The 26,054-nt window shown below is 50.4% G+C and overlaps 1 protein-coding gene across 5 annotated transcripts in view; it reads left to right on the top strand.

Moving 5' to 3' along the window:
* The window catches only part of CPLANE1 (ciliogenesis and planar polarity effector complex subunit 1), an 83,825-nt gene that overhangs the window by 54,535 nt on the left and 3,236 nt on the right, over nucleotides 1–26,054 (top strand). For 2 of the 5 annotated variants that reach the window (XM_075328617.1, XM_075328607.1), the window contains exons 34-47: nucleotides 3,049–3,166; nucleotides 3,439–3,496; nucleotides 3,636–3,767; nucleotides 7,419–7,502; nucleotides 7,969–8,064; nucleotides 8,331–8,428; nucleotides 12,086–12,227; nucleotides 12,341–12,579; nucleotides 12,875–12,962; nucleotides 13,131–13,256; nucleotides 17,908–17,938; nucleotides 18,418–18,546; nucleotides 24,734–24,893; nucleotides 25,892–25,944. In XM_075328617.1, the coding sequence (XP_075184732.1) occupies nucleotides 3,049–3,166; nucleotides 3,439–3,496; nucleotides 3,636–3,767; nucleotides 7,419–7,502; nucleotides 7,969–8,064; nucleotides 8,331–8,428; nucleotides 12,086–12,227; nucleotides 12,341–12,579; nucleotides 12,875–12,962; nucleotides 13,131–13,256; nucleotides 17,908–17,938; nucleotides 18,418–18,546; nucleotides 24,734–24,893; nucleotides 25,892–25,944 (1,554 nt within the window). The remainder of the gene's footprint in view (nucleotides 1–3,048; nucleotides 3,167–3,438; nucleotides 3,497–3,635; nucleotides 3,768–7,418; nucleotides 7,503–7,968; nucleotides 8,065–8,330; nucleotides 8,429–12,085; nucleotides 12,228–12,340; nucleotides 12,580–12,874; nucleotides 12,963–13,130; nucleotides 13,257–17,907; nucleotides 17,939–18,417; nucleotides 18,547–24,733; nucleotides 24,894–25,891; nucleotides 25,945–26,054) is intronic. The other 3 variants (XM_075328628.1, XM_075328636.1, XM_075328644.1) reach the window with 3 other exon arrangements.

Genomic DNA, 26,054 nt, shown 5'->3' with positions numbered 1-26,054 from the left:
TTGTCAAAGGGAAAATCCTTCCTGCCTCCATCCTGGGCTGTGGTCACGACGGACGCGAGTCTGTCAGGGTGGGGAGCGGTCTTCCTCCACCACAGAGCTCAGGGAACCTGGACTCCGACAGGGTCATCCCTTCAGATCAATGTTCTGGAGATAAGGGCAGTGTATCTAGCCCTAAAGGCGTTCCAGCCGTGGCTGGAAGGCAGGCAGATCCGAATTCAGTCGGACAACGCCACGGCGGTCCCGTACATCAACCACCAAGGCGGCACACGCAGTCGTCAAGCCTTCCAAGAAGTTCGGCGGATTCTGCTGTGGGTGGAAGCCACAGCCTCCACCATCTCCGCAGTTCACATCCCGGGCGTAGAAAATTGGGAAGCAGACTTTCTCAGTCGCCAGGGCATGGACGCAGGGGAATGGTCTCTTCACCCGGACGTGTTTCAAGAGATCTGTTGCCGCTGGGGAACGCCGGACGTCGACCTAATGGCGTCCCGGCACAACAACAAGGTCCCGGCATTCATGGCACGGTCTCAAGATCACAGAGCTCTGGCGGCAGACGCCTTAGTTCAGGATTGGTCGCAGTTTCGACTACCTTATGTATTTCCTCCTCTGGCACTACTGCCCAGAGTGTTACGCAAGATCAGGTCCGACTGCCGCCGCGCCATCCTCATCGCCCCAGACTGGCCGAGGAGGTCGTGGTACCCGGATCTGTGGCATCTCACGGTGGGTCAACCGTGGGCACTACCAGACCGACCAGACTTGCTGTCTCAAGGGCCATTTTTCCATCTGAATTCTGCGGCCCTCAACCTGACTGCGTGGCCATTGAGTCCTGGATCCTAGCGTCTTCAGGGTTATCTCAAGAGGTCATTGCCACTATGAGACAGGCCAGGAAACCAACGTCCGCCAAGATCTACCACAGGACGTGGAGGATCTTCTTATCCTGGTGCTCAGATCAGGGTTTTACTCCCTGGCCGTTTGCCTTGCCCACTTTTCTGTCCTTCCTTCAATCCGGAATGGAAAAGGGTTTGTCTCTCGGCTCTCTCAAGGGACAAGTCTCGGCGCTTTCCGTGTTTTTTTAAAAGCGTCTAGCCAGGCTTCCGCAGGTACGCACGTTCCTGCAGGGGGTTTGCCACATAGTCCCTCCTTACAAGCGTCCGCTAGAACCCTGGGATCTTAACAGGGTGCTAACGGCTCTTCAGAAACCACCTTTCGAGCCACTGCGGGATGTCTCCCTATCACGTCTTTCGCAGAAGGTGGTCTTCCTAGTGGCAGTCACATCGCTTCGGAGAGTGTCTGAGCTAGCTGCACTGTCATGCAAAGCCCCCTTCCTGGTGTTTCACCAGGATAAGGTGGTTCTGCGTCCGGTTCCGGAATTTCTCCCTAAGGTGGTATCCCCTTTTCATCTCAATCAGGATATCTCCTTACCTTCTTTTTGTCCTAATCCAGTTCACCAATGTGAAAAGGATTTGCCCTCGTTAGATCTGGTGAGAGCACTCCGGCTCTACGTGTCTCGCATGGCGCCCCTGCGCCGTTCAGATGCTCTCTTTGTCCTTGTCGCTGGCCAGCGTAAAGGGTCGCAGGCTTCCAAGTCAACCTTGGCTCGGTGGATCAAGGAACCGTTTCTTGAAGCCTACCGTTCTTCTGGGCTTCCGGTCCCTTCAGGGCTGAAAGCCCATTCTACCAGAGCCGTGGGTGCATCCTGGGCATTGCGGCACCAGGCTACGGCTCAGCAGGTGTGTCAGGCGGCTACCTGGTCGAGCCTGCACACTTTCACGAAACACTATCAGGTGCGTACCTATGCTTCGGCAGATGCCAGCCTAGGTAGGCGAGTCCTTCAGGCGGCGGTTGCCCACCTGTAGGAAGGGGCCGTTTTACGGCTCTTTTTATCGAGGTATTCTTTTACCCACCCAGGGACTGCTTTTGGACGTCCCAATTGTCTGGGTCTCCCAATGGAGCGACAAAGAAGAAGGGAATTTTGTTTACTTACCGTAAATTCCTTTTCTTCTAGCTCCTATTGGGAGACCCAGCACCCGCCCCTGTTCCCTTCGGGCTGTTGTTCTTTTGTGTACACATGTTGTTCATGTTGAATTGTTCTTTTGGTTCATGGTTCAGTTCTCCGAACATCCTTCGGATTGAATTTACCTTAGACCAATTTATAAGTTTCCTCCTTCCTGCTTTGGCACCAAAACTGATGGGCCCGTGATGCACGGGAGGGTGTATAGGCAGAGGGGAGGGGTTACACTTTTTAAAGTGTAATACTTTGTGTGGCCTCCGGAGGCAGAAGCTATACACCCAATTGTCTGGGTCTCCCAATAGGAGCTAGAAGAAAAGGAATTTACGGTAAGTAAACAAAATTCCCTTCTTTTGAGGTCCAGTCACAATGGTCTGGGGTTTTTGAGGTTGAGTCAGATTTTCCTGAGGTCTTTGAGGTTGGGTCAGGGTGGTCTGGTATCTTTGAGGTTGGGTCAGATTGGCCTGAGCTCTTTGAGTTTAGGTCACAGTGGTCCAGGGTTTTTGATGTCAGGTAATGGTGGGCTGAGGTCTTTGAGGTTGGGTCGGGCTGTGCTAGGTTCTTGGAAAAAGGAGTCAAGATGGGCTGGGGTTCTTGTGGTTGCGTAGGGGGCAGTTGGGCTGGGCTCTGAGTTTGGGTCACATTAGCATACATCTGTTACCATTATTAAAAGTTCTAGTTTTTGTTCAAACAGTGCCCCGTCAGTATGCTGGTCACAGAGGACCTACAATGCTCATCTATCATCTAACGTCAAGTTCAGTTTACCTGCAGCGCCCCCACAGGGAGAATGAGGCATTACACAAGTCCTCCAAAGCAGCGTAAATTATTAGCAGTGTTCTCCTTTCTCTGCTGAGGGACATTTAAAAGATGACCGCCCCACACCTATATTAGATAAATGGTGTAATACTTCATTTCTCTACTGGAGGAGCTGCAGGGAGAGTGATCACTGGGGGTCTCTTTGTGACCTGCTTACAGGTGACTTTTCTAACATATAAGGATCATCCAAAGCCTCTTGCATACCAGATTTATTTTTTTTTCTTTAGAAAGAACAGACGAACTTTAAAGGAAAAAAGTGAGAAGGAGAAGAAAGCGTCGGTCAGCTTCCGCCCAGACGACTCCATCATCACCTCTAACAACCTTGATGAGGGGACAGGACCTGAGGTACCGGCGGGATTGTCTGTATTCAATGTGGGGGATTATATGTCGTGTTTCTCAGCTGAATGTTCCCTCCCTTCTCCATAATGTGCTATTACATCATGTTGCGGGTGTATGGAGCAGGCTCAGGACCTGCGTCCGCTGTCCACAGCTTCCCCCTCCAGCCACGATCACAGTTCAGCCCCGATCACTGCTGTCAATGTCGCCACTTACGTGGTACAATCATGGCGGCGTTGTCCCTGACCTGTGTCTAACAGAACTCTTCGTTTCACCTCCAGATTGTACATCGCGACAAGCCGGATCTCGGAGACGGAAACGATTTTGTGATCCCATTCGGTGCGTGTCGTTCCCCATAATGTGTGATAGTGACGACTATTTTCTGGTGACAGTCATCGCCCCCCGCAGTGGGTTGCTGGCAGTATACACAGTGGGGAAAAGTAATGGCAAATCTACATTATCCTTCTTTTTTTTTTAGGCTCCTTTGAGTCCATGTTGTTGCAACAAATCCCCGAGACCCCCATCTCTTCTATGGCAGAACTGCACTTTCTAGCTTCCACGATGAAGAGACCGCCGGATATTCGGGATGCAAGCACCAACACGGATTCTGGTAATACTGAGGATCAGTTAGGTTTCCAGGACTGTACATATCAGACCGATGGGAGTCCGACACCTGACAACCCACCAATCAGCTGTTATTACCATTGTATGTCCACAGCATAGTTACATAGGTTGAATTAAGCCCCCGGACCATCTAGCTCAACCTTCCTCCACAAATGATATATTAGATCACTACATTTGTAACAAAACCAGAACACTGCCATGTAGTGGCCCTTCCTGGTACTGCAGCTCAGCTCCTATTGATGTGAATGTGATTGAAGCTGCAGTACCTGAGAACTGCCACTACACAGTGTATGGAACTACATCCGGCCTCTGCCGGACTTCCTGCTGATTGGTTGGGAAGTTGTCCCTGACCTGGGTCCTTCCGTGTCCCTGACCTGGGTCCTTTTTTGTCCCTGACCTGGGTTCTTTTTTTGCCCCTGACCTGGGTTCTTTTTTGTCCCTGACCTGGGTTCTTTTTTGCCCCTGACCTGGGTCTTTTTTTCCTCTCTGACCTGGGTCTTTTTTTCCTCTCTGACCTGGGTCCTTTTTTCCTCTCTGACCTGGGTCCTTTTTTCCTCTCTGACCTGGGTCCTTTTTTCCTCTCTGACCTTGGTCCTTTTTTCCTCTCTGACCTGGGTCCTTTTTTCCTCTCTGACCTGGGTCCTTTTTTCCTCTCTGACCTGGGTCCTTTTTTCCTCTCTGACCTGGGTCCTTTTTTCCTCTCTGACCTGAGTCCTTTTTTCCTCTCTGACCTGGTTCCTTTTTTTTTCTCTGACCTGGTTCCTTTTTTCCTCTCTGACCTGGGTCCTTTTTTCCTCTCTGACCTGGGTCCTTTTTTTCCTCTCTGACCTGGGTCCTTTTTTCCTCTCTGACCTGGGTCCTTTTTTCCTCTCTGACCTGGGTCCTTTTTTCCTCTCTGACCTGGGTCCTTTTTTCCTCTCTGACCTGGGTCCTTTTTTCCTCTGACCTGGGTCCTTTTTTCCTCTCTGACCTGGGTCCTTTTTTCCCCTCTCTGACCTGAGTCCTTTTTTCCTCTCTGACCTGGTTCCTTTTTTTTTCTCTGACCTGGGTCCTTTTTTCCTCTCTGACCTGGGTCCTTTTTTCCTCTCTGACCTGGGTCCTTTTTTTCCTCTCTGACCTGGGTCCTTTTTTCCTCTCTGACCTGGGTCCTTTTTTCCTCTCTGACCTGGGTCCTTTTTTCCTCTCTGACCTGGGTCCTTTTTTCCTCTCTGACCTGGGTCCTTTTTTCCTCTCTGACCTGGGTCCTTTTTTCCTCTTTGACCTGGGTCCTTTTTTCCTCTGACCTGGGTCCTTTTTTCCCCTCTCTGACCTGGGTCCTTTTTTCCCCTCTCTGACCTGGGTCCTTTTTTCCTCTCTGACCTGGGTCCTTTTTTCCTCTCTGACCTGGGTCCTTTTTTCCTCTCTGACCTGGGTCCTTTTTTCCTCTCTGACCTGGGTCCTTTTTTCCTCTCTGACCTGGGTCATTTTTTCCTCTCTGACCTGGGTCCTTTTTTCCTCTCTGACCTGGGTCATTTTTTCCTCTCTGACCTGGGTCCTTTTTCCTCTCTGACCTGGGTCCTTTTTTCCTCTCTGACCTGGGTCCTTTTTTCCTCTCTGACCTGGGCCTTTTTTTCCTCTCTGACCTGGGTCCTTTTTTCCTCTCTGACCTGGGTCCTTTTTTCCCCTCTCTGACCTGGGTCCTTTTTTCCTCTCTGACCTGGGTTTTTTTTTTGCCCCTGACCTGGTTCCTTTTTTTTTCTCTGACCTGGGTCCTTTTTTCCTCTCTGACCTGGGTCCTTTTTTCCTCTCTGACCTGGGTCCTTTTTTCCTCTCTGACCTGGGTCCTTTTTTCCTCTCTGACCTGGGTCATTTTTTCCTCTCTGACCTGGGTCCTTTTTTCCTCTCTGACCTGGGTCATTTTTTCCTCTCTGACCTGGGTCCTTTTTCCTCTCTGACCTGGGTCCTTTTTTCCTCTCTGACCTGGGTCCTTTTTTCCTCTCTGACCTGGGCCTTTTTTTCCTCTCTGACCTGGGTCCTTTTTTCCTCTCTGACCTGGGTCCTTTTTTCCCCTCTCTGACCTGGGTCCTTTTTTCCTCTCTGACCTGGGTTTTTTTTTTGCCCCTGACCTGGGTCCTTTTTTCCTCTCTGACCTGGGTCCTTTTTTCCTCTCTGACCTGGGTCCTTTTTTCCTCTCTGACCTGGGTCCTTTTTTCCTCTCTGACCTGGGTCATTTTTTCCTCTCTGACCTGGGTCCTTTTTCCTCTCTGACCTGGGTCCTTTTTCCTCTCTGACCTTGGTCCTTTTTTCCTCTCTGACCTTGGTCCTTTTTTCCTCTCTGACCTGGGTCCTTTTTTCCTCTCTGACCTGGGTCCTTTTTTCCTCTCTGACCTGGGTCCTTTTTTCCCCTCTCTGACCTGAGTCCTTTTTTCCTCTCTGACCTGGTTCCTTTTTTTTTCTCTGACCTGGGTCCTTTTTTCCTCTCTGACCTGGGTCCTTTTTTCCTCTCTGACCTGGGTCCTTTTTTTCCTCTCTGACCTGGGTCCTTTTTTCCTCTCTGACCTGGGTCCTTTTTTCCTCTCTGACCTGGGTCCTTTTTTCCTCTCTGACCTGGGTCCTTTTTTCCTCTCTGACCTGGGTCCTTTTTTCCTCTCTGACCTGGGTCCTTTTTTCCTCTCTGACCTGGGTCCTTTTTTCCTCTCTGACCTGGGTCCTTTTTTCCTCTCTGACCTGGGTCCTTTTTTCCTCTCTGACCTGGGTCCTTTTTTCCTCTCTGACCTGGGTCCTTTTTTCCTCTCTGACCTGGGTCCTTTTTTCCTCTCTGACCTGGGTCATTTTTTCCTCTCTGACCTGGGTCCTTTTTCCTCTCTGACCTGGGTCCTTTTTTCCTCTCTGACCTGGGTCCTTTTTTCCTCTCTGACCTGGGCCTTTTTTTCCTCTCTGACCTGGGTCCTTTTTTCCTCTCTGACCTGGGTCCTTTTTTCCCCTCTCTGACCTGGGTCCTTTTTTCCTCTCTGACCTGGGTTTTTTTTTTGCCCCTGACCTGGGTCCTTTTTTCCTCTCTGACCTGGGTCCTTTTTTCCTCTCTGACCTGGGTCCTTTTTTCCTCTCTGACCTTGGTCCTTTTTTCCTCTCTGACCTTGGTCCTTTTTTCCTCTCTGACCTGGGTCCTTTTTTCCTCTCTGACCTGGGTCCTTTTTTTCTTTCTGACCTGGGTCCTTTTTTGCCCCTCACCTGGGTCCTTTTTTCCTCTCTGACCTGGGTCCTTTTTTGCCCCTGACCTGGGTTCTTTTTTGTCCCTGACCTGGGTTCTTTTTTGTCCCTGACCTGGATCCTTTTTTGCCCCTGACCTGGGTTCTTTTTTTGCCCCTGACCTGAGTCCTTTTTTCCTCTCTGACCTGGGTCCTTTTTTTTCCTCTCTGACCTGGGTCCTTTTTTTTTCTCTCTGACCTGGGTCCTTTTTTTTTCTCTCTGACCTGGGTCCTTTTTTTTTCTCTCTGACCTGGGTCCTTTTTTTTCTCTCTGACCTGGGTCCTTTTTTTTTCTCTCTGACCTGGGTCCTTTTTTTCTCTCTGACCTGGATCCTTCTTTGTCCCGAACTTGCTTTGCTCCTTATTATCCCTGACCTTGCTTTGCTCCTTCTCTTTATCTGTCGCTGCAGCTGCCAGAAGTCTCGCAGTCCAACGCACAGAGGAGTTGGCAGACAGTCGTAGTTGTGGTTCGGCTGCTGTTCCTCCGGCTCCAGGTTCGCTTGCTGCACTTTTATTATTTCTGGTTGTGGCTTATTCCACTCTTTTTATTATCAGTACATGCTCACTGTTTCGAACTGAGCGTGCACGTGTGCGGGAGAGTCGGGAGCAATAGCTGCCGGCTGTTTCTGACCAGCTCACGGTCTGTACATCGTCGTGGTCCTCGCTTCGATGGTGAAGCATGGATGTGTGATTGCAGTATTCTTTCTGTGGCTGTCGCCTTCAGAGCCTGATGTCACGTCTGCACGTTTTCACCGGGACGACATGTGCACGATCACCAGGTGTCACACGTGCACTTTTTTTTAATGAATAGGACAAGTGCACGTTGCCTGTAGACGGGAGCCGTAGCGCAGAGCCCCTTTATCGTGTAACCCCTGATGAATGCTTTTGCAGTTCTGTTTTTGATGCATGAATACATATAAGGATATAAAATCCTTCTTCTGGTGACTTCTCTTCTTCTAGGATCTTTTCCATCACATCAGGTTGTGAAGGACCTGGTGACAAAGCGTGAAGCATCGTCTCGCTCGGGAATGGTCGTCTCTCCTCTTTTGGTTGCAGGTTTGTTCTTTTAGCTGTTACGAGAATTACAGGGGTATTCCAGTCCATTATTATCTGGAGATGATAACTGTTGGATCAGTTGGGGTCCCCCGATTTGGACCGTCACCAACACGGTCACTGGGGCGAGGAGTTTGGTTTTTTTTTTCCCCCTGAAAGCGAAGACTGAAAACTCCTTCAACTATAACCCCTTTATTTAGTATAACTCAAAACATGTGCACAAAAAAGGTTGTTTTTTTTCATGGTTCTCCATCCTCCTCCTTTTACAGAAGAGCTGCCCCCCGACATAGAAGAGCAGATGCCTCCGGAGTTATTCCTAAATCTTCAATATCGGCATCAGCACCAACCGGAAAAGCCGCACAGTCCTGTAAGAAGTTGTCCGAGGATTTCGTTTATGAGAATTGTCTCCCTCCTTTTACGGAGCTGGAATCTTCTATTTTTGCTCCCTCCTTCTGTCCTCGTGTAATGGGGGGGAAAGGAGGAAGCTGCAGGGTCGTCGCGACCCCCGATTTGGGTCGGCATGCAGGCAGAATTTCCCCTGTAACTGGGGCTGATCTAGCAGCATTTCACTGTCGGTGCCGTTCTGCATGTGATTGTCGGATCCTCCCGCAGCCTGTGGACTTGTGAGATCATAGTTACATAGTTACATAGTTACTTAGGTTGAAAAAAGACCTAGGTCCATCTAGTTCAACCTTCCTCCACCAGTTCTACATTTGGTCACTAAGTCATTTATAACCAACAATGTTGTGTGTAGTGAGGAAATCATCCAGCCCTTTTTTAAAAGCTGTTATAGTATCAGCCATTACTACCTCTTGTGGTAGGGCATTCCACAGTCTGACTGCTCTAACTGTAAAGAACCCTTTCCTATTTAGCTGTTGGAATCGCTTTTCTTCCACTCGCAGTGAGTGCCCCCTGGTCCTTAGTACTGTCTTTGGAAGAAATAAGTCATGTGCCAGTCCTTTTATATTGACCACACATGTATTTATACATATAAATGAGATCTCCTCTGAGACGTCTTTTTTCTAAGCTAAACATATCTAACTTTTTCAACCTGTCATCATACGGACGGCCTCCATTCCTCGTCATATGGGAGGCCTCCATTCCTTGTAATAGTCTAGTTGCCTACCTTTGAACTGACTCTAACTTCTGAATGTCCTTTTTAAAATGTGGAGCCCAAAACTGGATCCCGTATTCCAGATGTGGCCTTACAAGTGATTTATAGAGGGGTAACAATACGTTGGGATCACGGGATCTAATCTCTCTTTTTATACACCCTAGAATCTTGTTTGCTTTAGCAGCTGCTGCCTGACATTGAGTGCTGCTGCTCAGCTTATTTGTAATGAGAATCCCCAAATCCTTCTCCTGTTCTGTAGTCCTGAGTTTACTTCCATTTAATGTTTACGCAGCTGTAGGATTACTCCGTCCTAGGTGCATTACTTTACATTTATCAACATTAAATCTCATTTGCCAAGTATCTGCCCATTCTGACATCTTATCCAGATCTTTTTGTAATATTGTACTATCCAGGTCAGTTTTTAATATCCTACATAGTTTGGTGTCATCAGCAAAGACTGACACTTTACTATCAATCCCATCCACAAGGTCATTAATAAAGAGATTAAAAAGAATCGGTCCAAGCACAGATCCCTGCGGCCCCCCACTGCTGACTATAGCCTATTTAGAGAATGTACCATTTATGACTACTCTTTGTTTCCTATCTTTTAGCCAATTCCTTACCCAGTTGCATATTGTGTCCCCTAGTCCTTGCTTCTGGAGCTTTAGTATAAGGCTATTATGTGGTACAGTATCAAATGCCTTTGCAAAGTCCAAATAAATCACATCAGCTGCATTACCAATATCCAGGTTTGAACTTACCCCCTCATAGAACCCCAACAGGTTGGTTAGACACGACTTATCTTTCATGAATCCATGCTGTTTGTCAGTTATCATATTATTTGCTGCAATATATTTTTGCATGTCATCCCTTAAAATGCCCTCAAAAACTTTGCATACTACTGATGTCAGGCTTACTGGACGGTAGTTGCCTGGATCTACCCTCTTACCTTTCTTAAATATCGGTACCACATCAGCAATCTTCCAATCCTGAAGCACCAACCCTGTTACAAGTGAGTCTAAAAAGATGAGATACAGCGGTCTGTCGATTACGGAGCTCAATTCCCTCAATATTCGTGGATGAATGCCATCTGGCCCTGGGGATTTGTCAATGTTTAATTTACTCAGACGTAGGCATACTTCATCTTGTGTTAAATTAATTATATCGGGTGGTGGACTTTGATTTTTCACTTGTTGAATGATCCCTGGTACAGTCAGTTCCTTGGTGAATACAGATGAGAAATGCCTATTTAATATCTCAGTCTTTTGTTTGTCCTCTATAACTAACTTGTTATTATATTTTAAGGGGCCAATACTATCCTTTGATTTCCTTTTGGCATTAATGTATTTATAAAAGATTTTGGGATTTATTTTAATGTCATTGGCGATTTTTGTTTCAGTAGCTAATTTTGCTTGTTTGATTTCTTTTTTACCTTTCCTATTGATATCTTTATACTTCTGAAATGCTATTTCTGTATTCTCAGCCTTTAAGATTTTAAATGCCCTTTGTTTTTGTTTTATTATACTTTGTACAGTCTTATTTATCCATAGTGGTTTCTTTTTATTTCTGGACATTTTATTACCAGAGGGTATACGTTTTTTACAGGACTCTAGTAGTATATCCTTAAACTTACCCCATTTATGTTCGGTATCCCCAGTTATTATGACTTTGTCCCAATCTACACATTTAAGCTCTTCCCTTAATTTGTTGAAATCAGCTTTCCTAAAATTCCAGGTGTTAGCATTCCCCTTTGAAATGTTCTATTGAATATTATGTTGAAGCTTACCATATTATGATCGCTGGTGCCCAAGTGCTCCCGGACCTGTAGATCTGAAATTGTGTCCGGTCTATTTGACAGGACCAGATCTAGCAAATTATCTCCCCTGGTCGGTTCATCTACCATCTGAGAGAGGAAATGGTCTTGAATAGTAGATAAGAACTTACAGCTTTTAGCAGAACCAGAAGATTCTATGTCCCACTGAATGTCTGGATAGTTGAAATCCCCCATAATAAGAACCCGATTATTATTATTATTATTAGCTGCCTTTTCAATTTGTTCCAGCATTTCACCCTCTATTTGTTCAGGTATGTTAGGAGGCTTATAGCAAACTCCAATTAGCATTTTTCCATTATTCCCCTCCCCATGTACATTTACCCATACTGACTCTATATTGTTACTGTTCCCCTCAATGTCATCATACAACACAGGTTTTAGGTTAGATTTAATAAATATACACACCCCACCACCTTTTTGGCCTTTCCTGTCCTTCCTAAATGTACTATAACCCTGTATGTTTGTCACCCAGTCATGGCTTTCATCCAGCCAGGTTTCCGTAATGCCCCCCACATCATAATCCATGGTTGACATAAGAGTCTCCAATTCATTCATTTTGTTTGCAAGACTTCTTGCATTTGCCAGTAGACATTTAATCCTATTAACACCTTTATTACTCCTAGCCTCCCTATGTTCCTTGCATGTCCCATCCCCCCCTAATCCTTCATTGACCCCTACTGTCTCCCTGTCTCTATCTCTCCCCTTATTTGCTCCACTACCCTCCCTCCCCCCCCCCCCACCGATCCTAGCTTAAAAGCTCCTCCATTCGTCTGACCATCTTCTCCCCCAGCACAGCTGCACCTTCCCCATTGAGGTGCAGCCCGTCCCTACCGTAGAGCCTGTAGCCGACTGAGAAGTCGGCCCAGTTCTCCATGAACCCGAACCCTTCCTTCCTGCACCAATTTCTAAGCCACATATTTATCTCCCTAAGCTCCCGCTGTCTTTCTAGTGACGCTCGTGGCACCGGTAGTATTTCTGAAAACACCACCTTGGAGGTCCTGGACTTCAGCTTCTCTCCTAGTTCCCTGTAATCATTTTTACATGGAGATTGTAGTTTATTCTTCATTTTATTACAGATTGGGCTTCACGGAGATGGAGACGAGTTTCCGGAGCGTTTTGCCGATTCCCCTGATCCGAATCTTCCATCTTCAGCTGAAGTCCATCACCTGCCGGCGTCCGTCACCGACGTTTACCCTCCGGAGCACATCCAACACGCAGGTCACTGCACAAGTGAAGGAATTTTGTTTTCCAACTGTTACAATTTCTTCCCATTTTGGGTTTTTCCCCAACTCGTATCTTGTGACATTATCTTTGTCCTGTCTTCACTCCAGATATACCGGAGGGGCCACAATTGGGCGACAGAGGCCCCGGAGCTGTGGACAGGGTCACCCGTCATCTTGTGTCTGCAGATTTGACACCTGCCCCCGGCGGTGATCTCACTCTGAGAGTGCGGACCCCTCGTGTAAAGAGTAACCAGGCCGTTTCCAGGCTGAAGGAGATGGACGTCCAGCTGCAAGCGCTGCAGAACATGGCGGACGGCATGGAGCACGACTTTGCCAACACCAGACTGGTAAGCCTTAAAGGAAAATGAAAGCTTTTGGAAAGTGCCGAGTCTCTCTGTGAAAATTCAAGATTAGAGCAATGGTCCCCGGGGAAAAGAAGTTTGCAAATGGTAGAAAACTTGTTATAGGTGCAGCTTTTTGCCAGACATGGAGGGGTTTCCTCTGCTACTGACCCCGCGTGTTGCTGCGCCGCCCCCTGTCCTGTGGGTAAATGAAAGGTGCGGCACAATATAAGTGAGAGACTCCTGGTGAGGAGCCGGGGAAGATTTCTCCGAAACGGTAAAATATCACCTTCCATTGCAGTTGGTGAACACTTTAGAGACCCTGACGTCCGCAGCGCAGCTGGAGCCCAAAGATGTCCCCCCTAGAAGAGCCGGAGCCGCACAACGAAGTACGGTGCTCCCATTGTCTTACCCAAAAAGTATATGGAATGAGCCAATCAGCAGCTGAAATCAGTAATATTCTGCACAAGTAGTCAGGGGGGCAGCATATAGGGGTGTACCTGTGTATGATCACCTAGCGGCACTACTTCATTCACTGACTGCAATCATATTTTTAGTGTTCCCATTAAGTGACCTGGCCGAGGAAGAGGAATACGACCGAACCAGTCCTGTGGGTATCGGCTCACGTGAGCGCCCCCTGGACGCCTTAATATTTTCTAGTGGGGATGGAGATCTGTCCACAGGTAAGTGGGTCTGACTGAAAAGTAGCATCTGTGCTGTCCCCTGCAGGATTCTGCAGCGGCCGACATCAGAGATAGGTCCGATCCCTACTGATTAACCTATTCTGAGTGGTTGCTGGAACCGACGGTGTAATATGGCAGCCAGCGGCCTAAGAGAGGCCAAATAATTACCGTATATACTGGCGTATAAGACGACTTTTTACCCCCTTAAAATAATGGCTACAGTGGGGGGTCGTCTTATACGCCGGATATACGGGGGGGGTGTGTGTGTGTGTATATATATATGTACACTGCAGCGTCCAGGGGAGGTGGGGGCAGCAGCTCTGGAGCACAGGGGAACGCTGCGGGCTGCAGCCTTTGATCTCCTGCACCCGCTCATATAATATGCACAGCCGCTGTCCATCTCCAATGGTGCTGAAATCGCACGCAGTGAGGGGCTGGGGCAGCAGTGCATATTATATGAGCCTGCGTCCCAGTGTGATCGCACATGCCCACCCCTGTGTTAGATTTGGCCCCCAGGCTGCTGCTCATTCTAAAATAAAAAAGCTTTACTTACCCCTGCAGCGTTTCTCCCCGTGTCCCTGCTTCCACTGTGATCAGGCAGGCAGAGATCTCAGGCTGCTGTGCCGATCACATGACCGCACTGAGAACCAGGAAGTGGAAGAACAGAAGCACGGAGCCAGACAGGAGGGAGCTCAGCGCTGCAGGAGATAAGGAAAGAGGGTTTTATTTTACTTTGGGCAGCAGCCTAGGGTCCATATCTGACACAGGGGGACTTGTGCGATCTATAGGGGCCATGGGCAGCACTATGGGGGCGATATCTGACACAGGGGGACTTGTGCGATCTATATAGGGGCCATGAGCAGCACTATGGGGGCGATATCTGACACAGGGGGACTTGTGCGATTTATATAGGGGCCATGGGCAGCACTATGGGGGAGATATCTAACACAGGGGGACTTGTGCGATCTATATAGGGGCCATGGGCAGCACTATGGGGGCGATATCTAACACATGGGGACTTGTGCGATCTATAGGGACCATGGGCAGCACTATGGGGGAGATATCTAACACAGGGGGACTTGTGCGATCTATATAGGGGCCATGGGCAGCACTATGGGGGCGATATCTAACACAGGGGGACTTGTGCGATCTATATAGGAGCCATGGGCAGCACTATGGGGGCGATATCTAACACAGGGGGACTTGTGCGATCTATAGGGACCATGGGCAGCACTATGGGGGCGATATATAACACAGGGGGACTTGTGCGATCTATATAGGAGCCATGGGCAGCACTATGGGGGCGATATCTAACACAGGGGGACTTGTGCGATCTATAGGGGCCATGGGCAGCAGCATGGGGGCGTTATCGAACACTGGAACGTGTGCAATCCATAGGGGACCATAGGCAGCACAGGGGAACGTGTGCCATCACAAGGGGGCTATATTCAATATAAGGGGGCCATATCCAGATTAAGGGGGCTAATTTTAGGATGGGGGGCTATGAGGGACAGATACCCTATATGATTTGTTAGAGGGACACTGGCATTATAAGATGGACCCCATTTAACATTAAAAAAAAAAAAATCTCTTTTCCTTCACCAAATTTGGGGGTGCGTCTTATAATCAGGTGCGTCTTATAAAGCGAAAAATACGGTATATATCATACAGCAGGGGTCGGGAACCTATGGCTCGCGAGCCAGATATGGCTCTTTTGATGGCCGTATCTGGCTCGCAGACAGGGCTCCTACCTGTCTATGGGCAAATGCCGGGGCCCTGGAGAGCCGGGGGGGCCCACTCGGCCTCGTCAGTTCTCCTGTCCCTTGGCCGGGGCCCACTCGCCTTTATAGTTCTGCTGCCCCCGGCCGAGTTCCGGGGACCACAGTCCTCGGCAGCAATCTGCGGCGCCGTCACTTTAAGGCGCGCAGACATCCTGTTTTGAATTTCATCTGTGGGCGGAGCTACCGCCTTCTCAGTCCCACAGATGAAGGAGGCGAGCTTCTGTCCGGCGCTGTGTGGGCCCCCTCTCCACCGTGACCTAATCGGGTAAATGCCCTCCCCGCCTCCCCATTATGGGCCCCGGTGAGCTGCTTCTAACCCCCCAGATGTATGCCCTGCCAATCCCCCCCCCCGCCGATGCCGCGGGTGCTGTACCCGCCGAGCCGCGGGTGCAGGCCCCACAGAGCAGCAGAGTTGTGTGTATTTGTCTGTATGTAGCAGAGTTGTATGTGTTTGTCTGTATGTAGCAGAGTTGTATGTGTTTGTCTGTATGTAGCAGAGTTGTGTGTGTTTGTCTGTATGTAGCAGAGTTGTATGTGTTTGTCTGTATGTAGCAGAGTTGTATGTGTTTGTCTGTATGTAGCAGAGTTGTGTGTGTGTGTTTGTCTGTATGTAGCAGAGTTGTATGTGTTTGTATGTAGCAGAGTTGTATGTGTTTGTCTGTATGTAGCAGAGTTGTGTGTGTGTGTTTGTCTGTATGTAGCAGAGTTGTGTGTGTTTGTATGTAGCAGAGTTGTGTGTGTTTGTCTGTTTGTAGCAGAGTTGTGTGTGTTTGTCTGTTTGTAGCAGAGTTGTGTGTGTCTGTTTGTAGCAGAGTGTAGTACCATTGTTTCAGTCCAGTTGTGGCTTTATACAGCAGGGAGGAGCATTCCTTGCTGTACTAAGTGAACATTGGAGCGATTGATCTGTCAATGGCCCTTTAAAAACATATTGTACGGCTCTCGCGGAATTAAAATTAACATGTTGCAATCAAAGCAGACTTTTTTTCATTTGGGAGCGGGGTAGTCTTATACAGTGAGTATATCCCAAATTCTATATTTTTAGGGCAGAAGTTGGGGGTCGTCTTATACGCCCAGTCGTCTTATACGCCGGCATATACGGTACCAAAAAGGTCATCGGCGCTCATTAGGTTTTCACTGAGAAATTTTAATGTAATGGGGCACGGAAGATTCACATGTATTATTTCTTAGCATGGCAAGTAAAAAAAAAAAAGTTTAATAACGTTTTAAAAATTAAAGTCTAGGATAGAAAAGAACCAATACATGTGTCATATCCATAAAAAATGCAACTATTGCATAAAAGTCATGACCTAAAAAACCCCAAGAAATATTTGGTACCACAACGTGAAATTTTAGTGCAAAAAAAAGCCCAAAATTGTTAAAAATAATTCAATAAAATACAAAAACAAACACAAAACACATCCCACTCAGAAATGATCACAAGTTTTAACAAAACTTCTGGCCTACGGTCCCCCAAAAAACCCCCAGTTTCAGACAATCTTGTAGAAAAAAAATTGTTTCGCAAACCAGAATCGTCCGTGTTCTTATGGGGTTAATTAAACTTAAGGAGGAAATGTTTTACAAGGAGAACAATATCCATTGTGTGTCACCCCATGCTCCTTTTGGGTTCTCCATTGCCGGTATCACCCCACACCCAGCGCTCCTCTCATGTTCTCCATTGTTGGTGTCACCCCGCACCCCTCACGAGTTCTCCATTATCCGTGTCACCCCGCACCCTTGGCTCCTCACAAGTTCTCCATGCTTGGTGTCACTCTGCACCCCTCTCGGGTTCTCCATTGTTGGTGTCACCCCACACCCCGGGCTCCTCTCGGGTTCTCCATTGTCTGTGTCACCCTGCACCCTTTGCTTCTCTCAGGTTCTCCATAGTCTGTCACTCCCCATACTCCGGGCTCCTCTCGGGTTCTCCATTGTCTGTGTCACCCCACCACACCCCGGGTTCCTCTCGGGTTCTCCATTGTCTGTGTCTCACCCCGCATCCCGGGCTCCTCTCGAGTTCTCCATTCTTGGTGTCACCCTGCACCCCTCTCGTGTTCTCCATTGTCTGTGTCACCCCACCACACCCCGGGCTCCTCTCGGGTACTCCATTGTCTGTGTCGCCCTGCACCCTTTGCTTCTCTCAGGTTCTCCATAGTCTGTCACCCCCCATACTCCGGGCTCCTCTAGGGTTCTCCATTGTCTGTGTCACCCCACCACACCCCGGGCTCCTCTCGGGTTCTCCATTGTCTGTGTCTCACCCCGCATCCCGGGCTCCTCTCGAGTTCTCCATTCTTGGTGTCACCCTGCACCCCTATCGGATTCTCCATTGTTAGTGTCTCCCCGCACACCGGGCTCCTCTTGGGTTCTCCATTCTCGGTGTCACCCTGCACCCCGGGCTCCTCTCGGGTTCTCCATTGTCGGTGTCACCCAACCCCCCCCACACACACACACACCCCGGGCTCCTCTCAGGTTCTCCATTGTCTGTGTCACCCCCCCCCCCCACACTCCGGGCTCCTCTCGGTTTCTCCATTGTCGGTGTCAACCCCCCACACCCCGGGCTCCTCTCGTGTTCTCCATTGTCTGTGTCAACCCGCACCCTGGGCTCCTCTCAGGTTCTCTATAGACTGTCACTCCCCTATACCCCGTGCTCCTCTCGGGTTCTCCATAGCCTGTGTCACCCCCCCCACACTCTGCGCTCCTCTCGGGTTCTCCATTGTCGGTGTCACCTTATGTGACCCAGTAAGAGGCGTCGGTGTGAAATCATCGTGTTTCCAGTTGTCTCCCAGGGTTACCCAGTAAGTGAGAAGCCGAGCACTGGGAATAAGGATCTCACATAATTACTGCACCACCTCATGTAACGTCTCCTCTTCTTTCAGCTCTGGGACGGTCCGAGGAGATGGATCACAGGTAAGGACGGGGTGCGGTAGATTATACCGCCCCGAGCGTCACAATATATATATCTGCTCCTCAGACTCATTAACACTTTAAACACCGAGCTGGATACTGTCTGTCTCCATCTTCTTATCTACGTGGTTGTTCTCCAGCTGTTGTGAAACTACAACTTCCAGCATGCCCTGACCCGTTGGCCACGTTTTTGCTTTATTGTATGTGTCTACGCGTTTCGCTTTTTTGCAAATATTAGAACATTCACACTTTGCACTTTTATTTTTTTTTCCATTGTTTTGTATTGCAAAAAGTGAGACACTCTGCAAAGATCTGCAGTATAAGGGCTGGATTTGGTTTGGAAAATCTGTATGTGCCCCTGGAATCGGCAGATTTTTGTCCATGGGGCTTTGTAACTCTTTCCCTCGTGATGGGAGGACCATGCAGACTGCACGCGTCCACCAGCTCCAGAATGTCATGTGACCGGAGTTTTTCCCCTGCAGTGTTTTGCAGGACGCCCTCCAGTTGACCGGCCTCAGTGACGTCGCTGATATTCTGGGGGATCTCATGGCTGGAGGGGTCTCCGCTTCTGATCTGGGGCTGACGCCGGCGCAGGCAGAGAATCTCTCCAGGTCTGGACTTGTCGTCAGTGATCCCCTCCGTATAATGGCGCAGGATCACGGCCACAATACATCTTTCTTCAGCGCTCTATTGGGAGACCCAGACGATTGGGGTATAGCTACTGCCCTCCGGAGGCCACACAAAGCACTACACTAAAAAGTGCAAGGCCCCTCCCCCTCTGGCTATACCCCCCCGTGGTATCACGGGTTCTCCAGTTTTAGCTTTGTGTGCGAAGGAGGTCAGACATCCACGCATAGCTCCACAGATTTTAGTCAGCAGTAGCTGCTGACTATTTCGGATGGAAGAAAAGAGGGCCCATATAGGGCTCCCAGCATGCTCCCTTCTCACCCCTGGATGGTGTTGTAAGGTTGAGGTACCTATTGCTGGTACGGAGGCTGGAGCCCACATGCTGCTTTCCTTCCACATCCCCCTGAGGGGCTCTGAGGAAGTGGGATCCTGCCGGCCTCAAAGCTCTGACGCCGGGCTCCATCCACAGACCCATTTGAACCTGCTGGATACGGAGCTGGAGTACCGTTCAGGGACATGGCCCTGCACCATTACAGGTACTCTGTGTCCCCGTACACACAGGCACAGCACACTCCAGACTTGCTGGGTGTGCTAGTGCGCCGGGGACAGTAAAGGGTTACAGTCACTGCAGCTTTGCTGAGTGACTTTGTGTTTTGGGAACTACCGCGCCGGACGCTCCGGGAGCGGCGGCGCGGCTGGGACTTGTAGTTCGCCGGGGACTGGGCGCCGACCGCGCTTTTACGGCGGCGGCGCTTATAACTCCAGTCCCCGGCTTCTGCGGCCTAGTGCCGCTTCGTTCCCGCCCCCTCCCTGTCACTCAGGGAAGGGGACAGGCGCTGAGCAATCAGCAGCGCCGAGGGCTGGAGCCTTTTTACATGCTCCAGCCCTCTCACTGCACACTGTCGGACGCCGGATTCCCGCTCTGCCTTGGGGGCACGCCCACGGCCCGCCCCTACTCACACGAGCTGGGGAAGAAGCCGGCAGCCATTACTGCAGAGCTCGGGGCACCAAGGCAGGACAGTGGCGATCATACACCCGCTTATAGGCGGGCGGTAAGAGGCACACATAGTGCTGACCACGATATAACTGCAGTGTATACATGTGTTGTTTTTAACTACATAGGTCGCTATATGCCCGCTTGGGGAGCGACACATCAGCAGCAGGAAAGCAGGTGTGCTAAAGCACAGGCTTTCTAGGCTGCTTGTTTTGCACGACTGAGGTGTTCATTTGTGTTTATGCTGATATGCTATACATTGCACTGTACAGTCGCTAGTCTTAGCTATATTCTTCTGGAATGGCTAGACTACAGCAGCAGAAAACCAAGGGTGCTGGGGCACAGGTTTTTTTCTATGCTGCTTGTATTGCATGGGCTGCAGTGTGCATTTGTACTTGTGCTTGTATGCTATACATTGCACTGTATGGTCACTCTTCTGGGCTATATTCCCCTAGATGACCAGTCTACAGCAGCAGAAGAGCAGAGGTGCCAGGGCACAGGCTTCTATGCTGCTTGGATTGCATGTGCTGCAGTGTTCATTTGTACTTGTGCTTGTATGCTATACATTGCACTGTAGGGTCACTCTTCTGGGCTATATTCCCCTAGATGACTAGTATACAGCAGCAGAAGAGCAGGGGTGCCAGGGCACAGGCTTCTATGCTGCTTGTATTGCTTGTGCTGCAGTGGTCATTTGTACTTTATGCCTGTATGCTATACATTGCAATGTACGGTCACCAATCTTGGCTATATACTTCTAGATAGCTAGTCGGCAGCGGCTAAAAAGCAACACAGATTTCAGTGCTGTTTTTACTACATGGGATGCTGTTCATGACACCGTCCCATTGTGTGCATGCTCCCCTGTAGCACGTCGTCTGCCGGGGTCTCTAGCACTTCGTCTGCCGGGGCTCTACTAGTTGTGGCCAAAGAAACTTCCTGTCAACCCTGTCCATGGACAGGGACGGAGTAGTCATAATATAGAGACTTGCACCCATGGGCAATCTACTTGAACAAAAGGCAGCTTTTCAGGGCTTTGATACTGACATCGCTCTCAATCCGGATACACCGGGTGGTAACGCCATACGGAATGATCCTATACCGTCCATCAATGGAAGGTTGGATCTTTCTCCCTCAGCTCCCCCAGTGGAGATAGGAGACGAACAGGAGAAGTTCCTTTTCAGTGTCTCACGCAGATATTGAGTATTTTTCTGGCCACGCTGACTTCAGAGAAGCAGTCCAGGAACACCACGCTTACCAGATAAGCGTCTTCTCCAAACGTTTTTAGGATACACGTTATCCCTTTTTTCCCCTGACGTGGTCAGCGCTGGACCCAGGGTCCAAAGGTGGATTCTCCAATCTCCAGGCTTGCATATAGAGCCATAGTTGCACTGGAGATGGGGCTTCACTTCAAGATGCCATTCACAGACAGATGGACTCTGGTTGAAATCTGTCTAGGAGGCTATCGGCGTGTCGGTTGCTCCGGCATCCACAGCCGTATTGGCAACCTAACCTTTTCTGCTGTTCTTGCGCAGCTGACCTTGAGCAGGGACATCTGTACCGCAGAGGCGTCCGTAACCCCGCAATGTCTGCACTGCGACTTACCCTGTTAATGCTGTCCTAAAAGTACAGTCGAGGTTTCGGTCCTTCCCAAGCTCCGGCAGGTCCCAATTGTCCTCGTGCAAAAGGGCTACAAAACCTCAGACGGGCTCAGATTCCGGCCGGGCTCAATCTCGCCCAAGGAAGGCAGTCGGAGGAACCGCTACCAAGGCGGTCTCCTCAGGACTCTCAGCTCTCTCTCTCTCTCTCCGCATCCGCGGTTGATGGCAGACTCCCCCGCCTTTGGCGACATTTAGCTGCCACAGGTCACAGACCGGTGGGTGACGGACATTGTGCTCACGTGCACAGGACAGTGTTCTGTTCTCGTCCTCCGACTCCATTCTTCAGAACGGCCCCACCTCTCCACCGAGCAGATGCCCTGCTGCAGGCGGTGGACGCTCTAAGAGCAGAAGGAGTGGTGATCCCTGTCCCCCCTCAGGAACGAGGGCGAGGGTTTGTACTCCAATCTCTTTGTGGCTCCAAAAATGGACGGTTCCTTCCGTCCTGTTCTGGTTCTGAAACTGCTCAACGAGCATGCGAACGCCAGGCGGTTCCGGATGGGATCCCTCCGATCCGTCATTGCCTCAATGTCTCGAGGAGACTTCCTTGCCTCAACAGACATCAAAGATGCCTATCTCCACGTGCCAATTGCTACGGAGCACCAACGTTTTCTACGTTTTGTGATAGGAGACGAACATCTTCTGTTCGTAGCTCTGCCATTCAGTCTGGCGACAGCCCCACGGGTGGGCACCAAGGTCATGGCAGCAGTGGTAGCAGTCTTGCACTCTCACGGACACCCGGTGATTCCGTACTTGGACGATCTACTCGTCAAAGCAACCTCCCTCGAGGCATGCCAACGCAGCCTGAATGTTACGCTGGAGACTCTCCAGACTTTCGGGTGGATCATCAATTTGGCAAGGTCAAATCTGTCTCCGACTCAATCACTAACGTATCTCGGCATGGAGTTTCATACTCTATCAGCCATAGTGAAGCTTCCGCTGAACCAGCAGCGTTCACTGCGGACAGAGGTGCAGTCTCTCCTTCAAGGCCAGTCGCACCCCTTAAGGCGCCTCATGCACTTCCTAAGGAAGATGGTGGCAGCCATCGAGGCAGTTCTCTTTGCGCAGTTTCATCTGCGCCAACGGCAATGGGACATTCTCCGCCAATGGGATGGGCAGTCAACCTCCCTGGACGGGAAGTCTCCCTTTCCCTGACGGCCGAGGACTCTCTGCAATAGTGGCTTATTCCCACCTCATTGCCATAGCCCCCATCCTGGGCAGTGGTCACGACAGATACGAGTCTGTCAGGGTGGGGAGCAGTTTGTCTCCGCCACATGGCTCAGGGGACGTGGACTCAGCAGGAGTCCACCCTTCAGTTCGATGTGCTGGAAATCGGGGCAGGGTATCTTACCCTATTAGCTTTCCAAAAGTGGCTAGAAGGGAGCAGATCCGAATCCAGTCGGACATCTCCACAGCGGTGGCATACATCAACCACCAAGGAGGGACACGCAGTCAGCAGCCTTCCAGGAAGTCCGGCGAATCCTCATGTGGGTGGAGGACACAGCATCCACCATATCCGCAGTTCACATCCCGGGCGTAGAAAACTGGGAAGCAGACTTCCTCAGTCGCCAGGGCATGGACGCGGGGGAATGGTCCCTTCACCCGCACGTGTTTCAGGAAATCTGTTGCCGCTGGGGGGGGCCGGACGTCGACCTAATGGCGTCTCGGCACACCAACAAGGTCCCGGCATTTATGGCACGATCGCGCGATCACAGAGCTCTGGCGGCAGACGCCTTAGTGCAAGATTGGTCGCAGTTCCGGCTCACATATGTGTTTCCACCTCTGGCACTCTTGCCCAGAGTACTGCGCAAAAATCAGATCCGATTGCAGCCGCGTCATACTCGTCGCACCAGACTGGCCGAGGAGATCGTGGTACCCGGATCTGTGGCATCTCACGGTCGGCCGACCGGGGTCACTACCAGACCGACCAGACTTACTGTCTCAAGGGCCGTTTTCTCCATCGGAATTCTGCGGCCCTGGACCTGACTGTGTGGCTTGTGTGTCCTGGATCCTAGCGTCTTCAGGATTATCCCAAGGGGTCGTTGCCACCATGAGACAGGCTAGGAAGCCCACGTCTGCTAAGATCTACCACAGAACGTGGAAGGTTTTCTTAATCTGGTGCTCTACTCAGGGAGTGTCTCCCTGGCCATTTGCATTGCCTATCTTTCTTCCCTTCCTACAATAGGAGTTAGAAAAGGGCTTGTCGCTAGACTCCCTCAAAGGGCAAGTCTCAGCACTATCCGTGTTTTTTCAGAAGCGTCTAGCACGTCTTTCTAAGGTGCGCACGTTCCCGCAGGGGGTTTGTCATATCGTACCCCCGTACAAGCGGCCGTTGGATCCATGGGATCTGAACAGGGTTCTAGTTGCTCTCCAGAAGCCGCCTTTCGAGCCTCTGAAGGAAGTTTCCTTTTCTCGCCTGTCACAGAAGGTGGCGTTTCTCGTTGCGATCACATCGCTTCGGCGAGTGTCTGAGCTGGCAGCTCTGTCATCCAAGGCTCCCTTCCTGGTGTTTCACCAGGACAAGGTAGTGCTGCGCATCATTCCGGAGTTTCTCCCTAAGGTAGTATCCTCGTTTCATCTTAATCAGGATATCTCCTTACCGTCCTTTTGCACTCATCCGGTTCACCGGTATGAGAATGATTTACGTTTGCTAGATCTGGTGAGAGCACTCAGAATCTACATTTCACGCACGGCGCCCGTACGCCGTTCCGATGCCCTTGTCGCTGGTACGCGCAAGAGGTTGCAGGCTTCTAAAGCCACCCTGGCTCGATGGATCAAAGAACCAATTCTGGAAGCCTACCGTTTTGCAGGGCCTCCGGTTCTTTCAGGGCTGAAAGCCCATTCAACCAGAGCCGTGAGTGCGTCCTGGGCGCTACGACACCAGGCTTCGGCTCAACAGGTGTGCCAGGCAGCTACCTGGTCGAGTCTGCACACTTTCACCAAACATTATCAGGTGCATACCTATGCTTCGGCGGATGCCAGCTTAGGTAGAAGAGTCCTGCAGGCGGCAGTGACATCCCCGTAGGGGAGGGCTGTTTTGCAGCTCTAACATGAGGTATCTCTTTACCCACCCAGGGACAGCTTTTGGACGTCCCAATCGTCTGGGTCTCCCAATAGAGCGCTGAAGAAGAAGGGAATTTTGTTACTTACCGTAAATTCCTTTTCTTCTAGCTCTTATTGGGAGACCCAGCACCCGCCCTGTTGTCCTTCGGGATTTCTTTGTTGTTTGCGGGTACACATGTTGTTCATGTTGAACGGTTTTTCAGTTCTCCGACGTTATTCGGAGTTAATTTGTTTAAACCAGTTATTGGCTTCCTCCTTCTTGCTTTGGCACTAAAACTGGAGAACCCGTGATACCACGGGGGGGTATAGCCAGAGGGGGAGGGGCCTTGCACTTTTTAGTGTAGTGCTTTGTGTGGCCTCCGGAGGGCAGTAGCTATACCCCAATCGTCTGGGTCTCCCAATAAGAGCTAGAAGAAAAGGAATTTACGGTAAGTAACAAAATTCCCTTCTTTACCTTTACAGAGCGACGTCCCGGGGGGTATCGAGGAGGACTCCGAGGGAGCGGGCGGATCTGCTGCGCTGGATGAAGAAGAAGCAGAGGGAGCGTCTGGCCGAGCACCGGAGGAAGCTGCGGGAGCTCAGGGAGAAGGAGCACAAGCCGTTCCAATCGCTGCAAACTGCAGTATGTGCATTGATCGTTCTGGGGCTTGTTGTTCACCAGAATCTTAAAGCAGATTCCTAGCTTCCTCGGCATAAATGATTGATTACCAGTGGCTCCATGCTTATTGCCTGGCAGCGCGATGTCACGCTCCAGTGGTGGCCGCAGGGCGTGTGCTCAGGTGTTAGGTTTGTTTTGCAGCCTTCTTGGAGTTCTTACAGCAGCGTGCACAGTCCACAAAAATCAGAAATACCTACCAGACATCAAGGGCAATAAACCAGAGCGTGAGACGGGGCACTGCATTATAGGTCCCACAGTTCTGGGGTGCAACGGTAACATGTGGGGGTCTCACTGCAGTTACCCTTTTTACCTTAAGGAAAAAAAAACTTTGGCCCAGCATTTGATCAGTTTGTGTGTAAGGGGTCCGCATGTACATGTCCCATCGCTGATGTGATAGATGATCAGCAGTGTCGGTGCCGCTCATCACTCCACTGCCTGTGCCGCTGCCGCTCATAACGCCGCTGCCTGTGTCGGTGCCGCTCATCACTCCGCTGCCTGTGTCGGTGCCGCTCATCGCTCCGCTGCCTGTGTCGGTGCCGCTCATCGCTCCGCTGCCTGTGTCGGTGCCGCTCATCGCTCCGCTGCCTGTGTCGGTGCCGCTCATCGCTCCGCTGCCTGTGTCGGTGCCGCTCATCGCTCCGCTGCCTGTGTCGGTGCCGCTCATCGCTCCGCTGCCTGTGTCGGTGCAGCTCATCGCTCCGCTGCCTGTGTCGGTGCCGCTCATCGCTCCGCTGCCTGTATCGGTGCCGCTCATCGCTCCGCTGCCTGTGCCGGTGCCGCTCATCGCTCCGCTGCCTGTGCCGCTCATCGCTCCGCTGCCTGTGCCGCTCATCACTCCGCTGCCTGTGCTGTGCCGCTCATCGCTCCGCAGACTGGACGTGTTCATAGACGCCATATAGTCAACTCTGGACTCTATTACGTCACATTTCACGAGAAATTTTCTCCACTTCTTCTTCCCTTAGAACACATCAAAAGAAATCCGAGAAATGCAGCAAGTGAAGGATGAGCGAGATCGGTGAGTCCGGCATTTATTCCCACGGCATTGTGCGGCCTGGAGCTGCGTCCGAATGTGATAGTAATAATCTGACTTGGTGCACATCATGGGCTGTACTTGGCACACTGGGG

Source organism: Anomaloglossus baeobatrachus, chromosome 1 (genome assembly GCF_048569485.1).
Source record: "Anomaloglossus baeobatrachus isolate aAnoBae1 chromosome 1, aAnoBae1.hap1, whole genome shotgun sequence".
In the NCBI taxonomy this organism is placed as follows: Eukaryota; Metazoa; Chordata; class Amphibia; order Anura; family Aromobatidae; genus Anomaloglossus; species Anomaloglossus baeobatrachus.
Note: the sequence above shows the minus strand (reverse complement) of the source record. Positions and strands in the feature narration are given on the sequence as shown.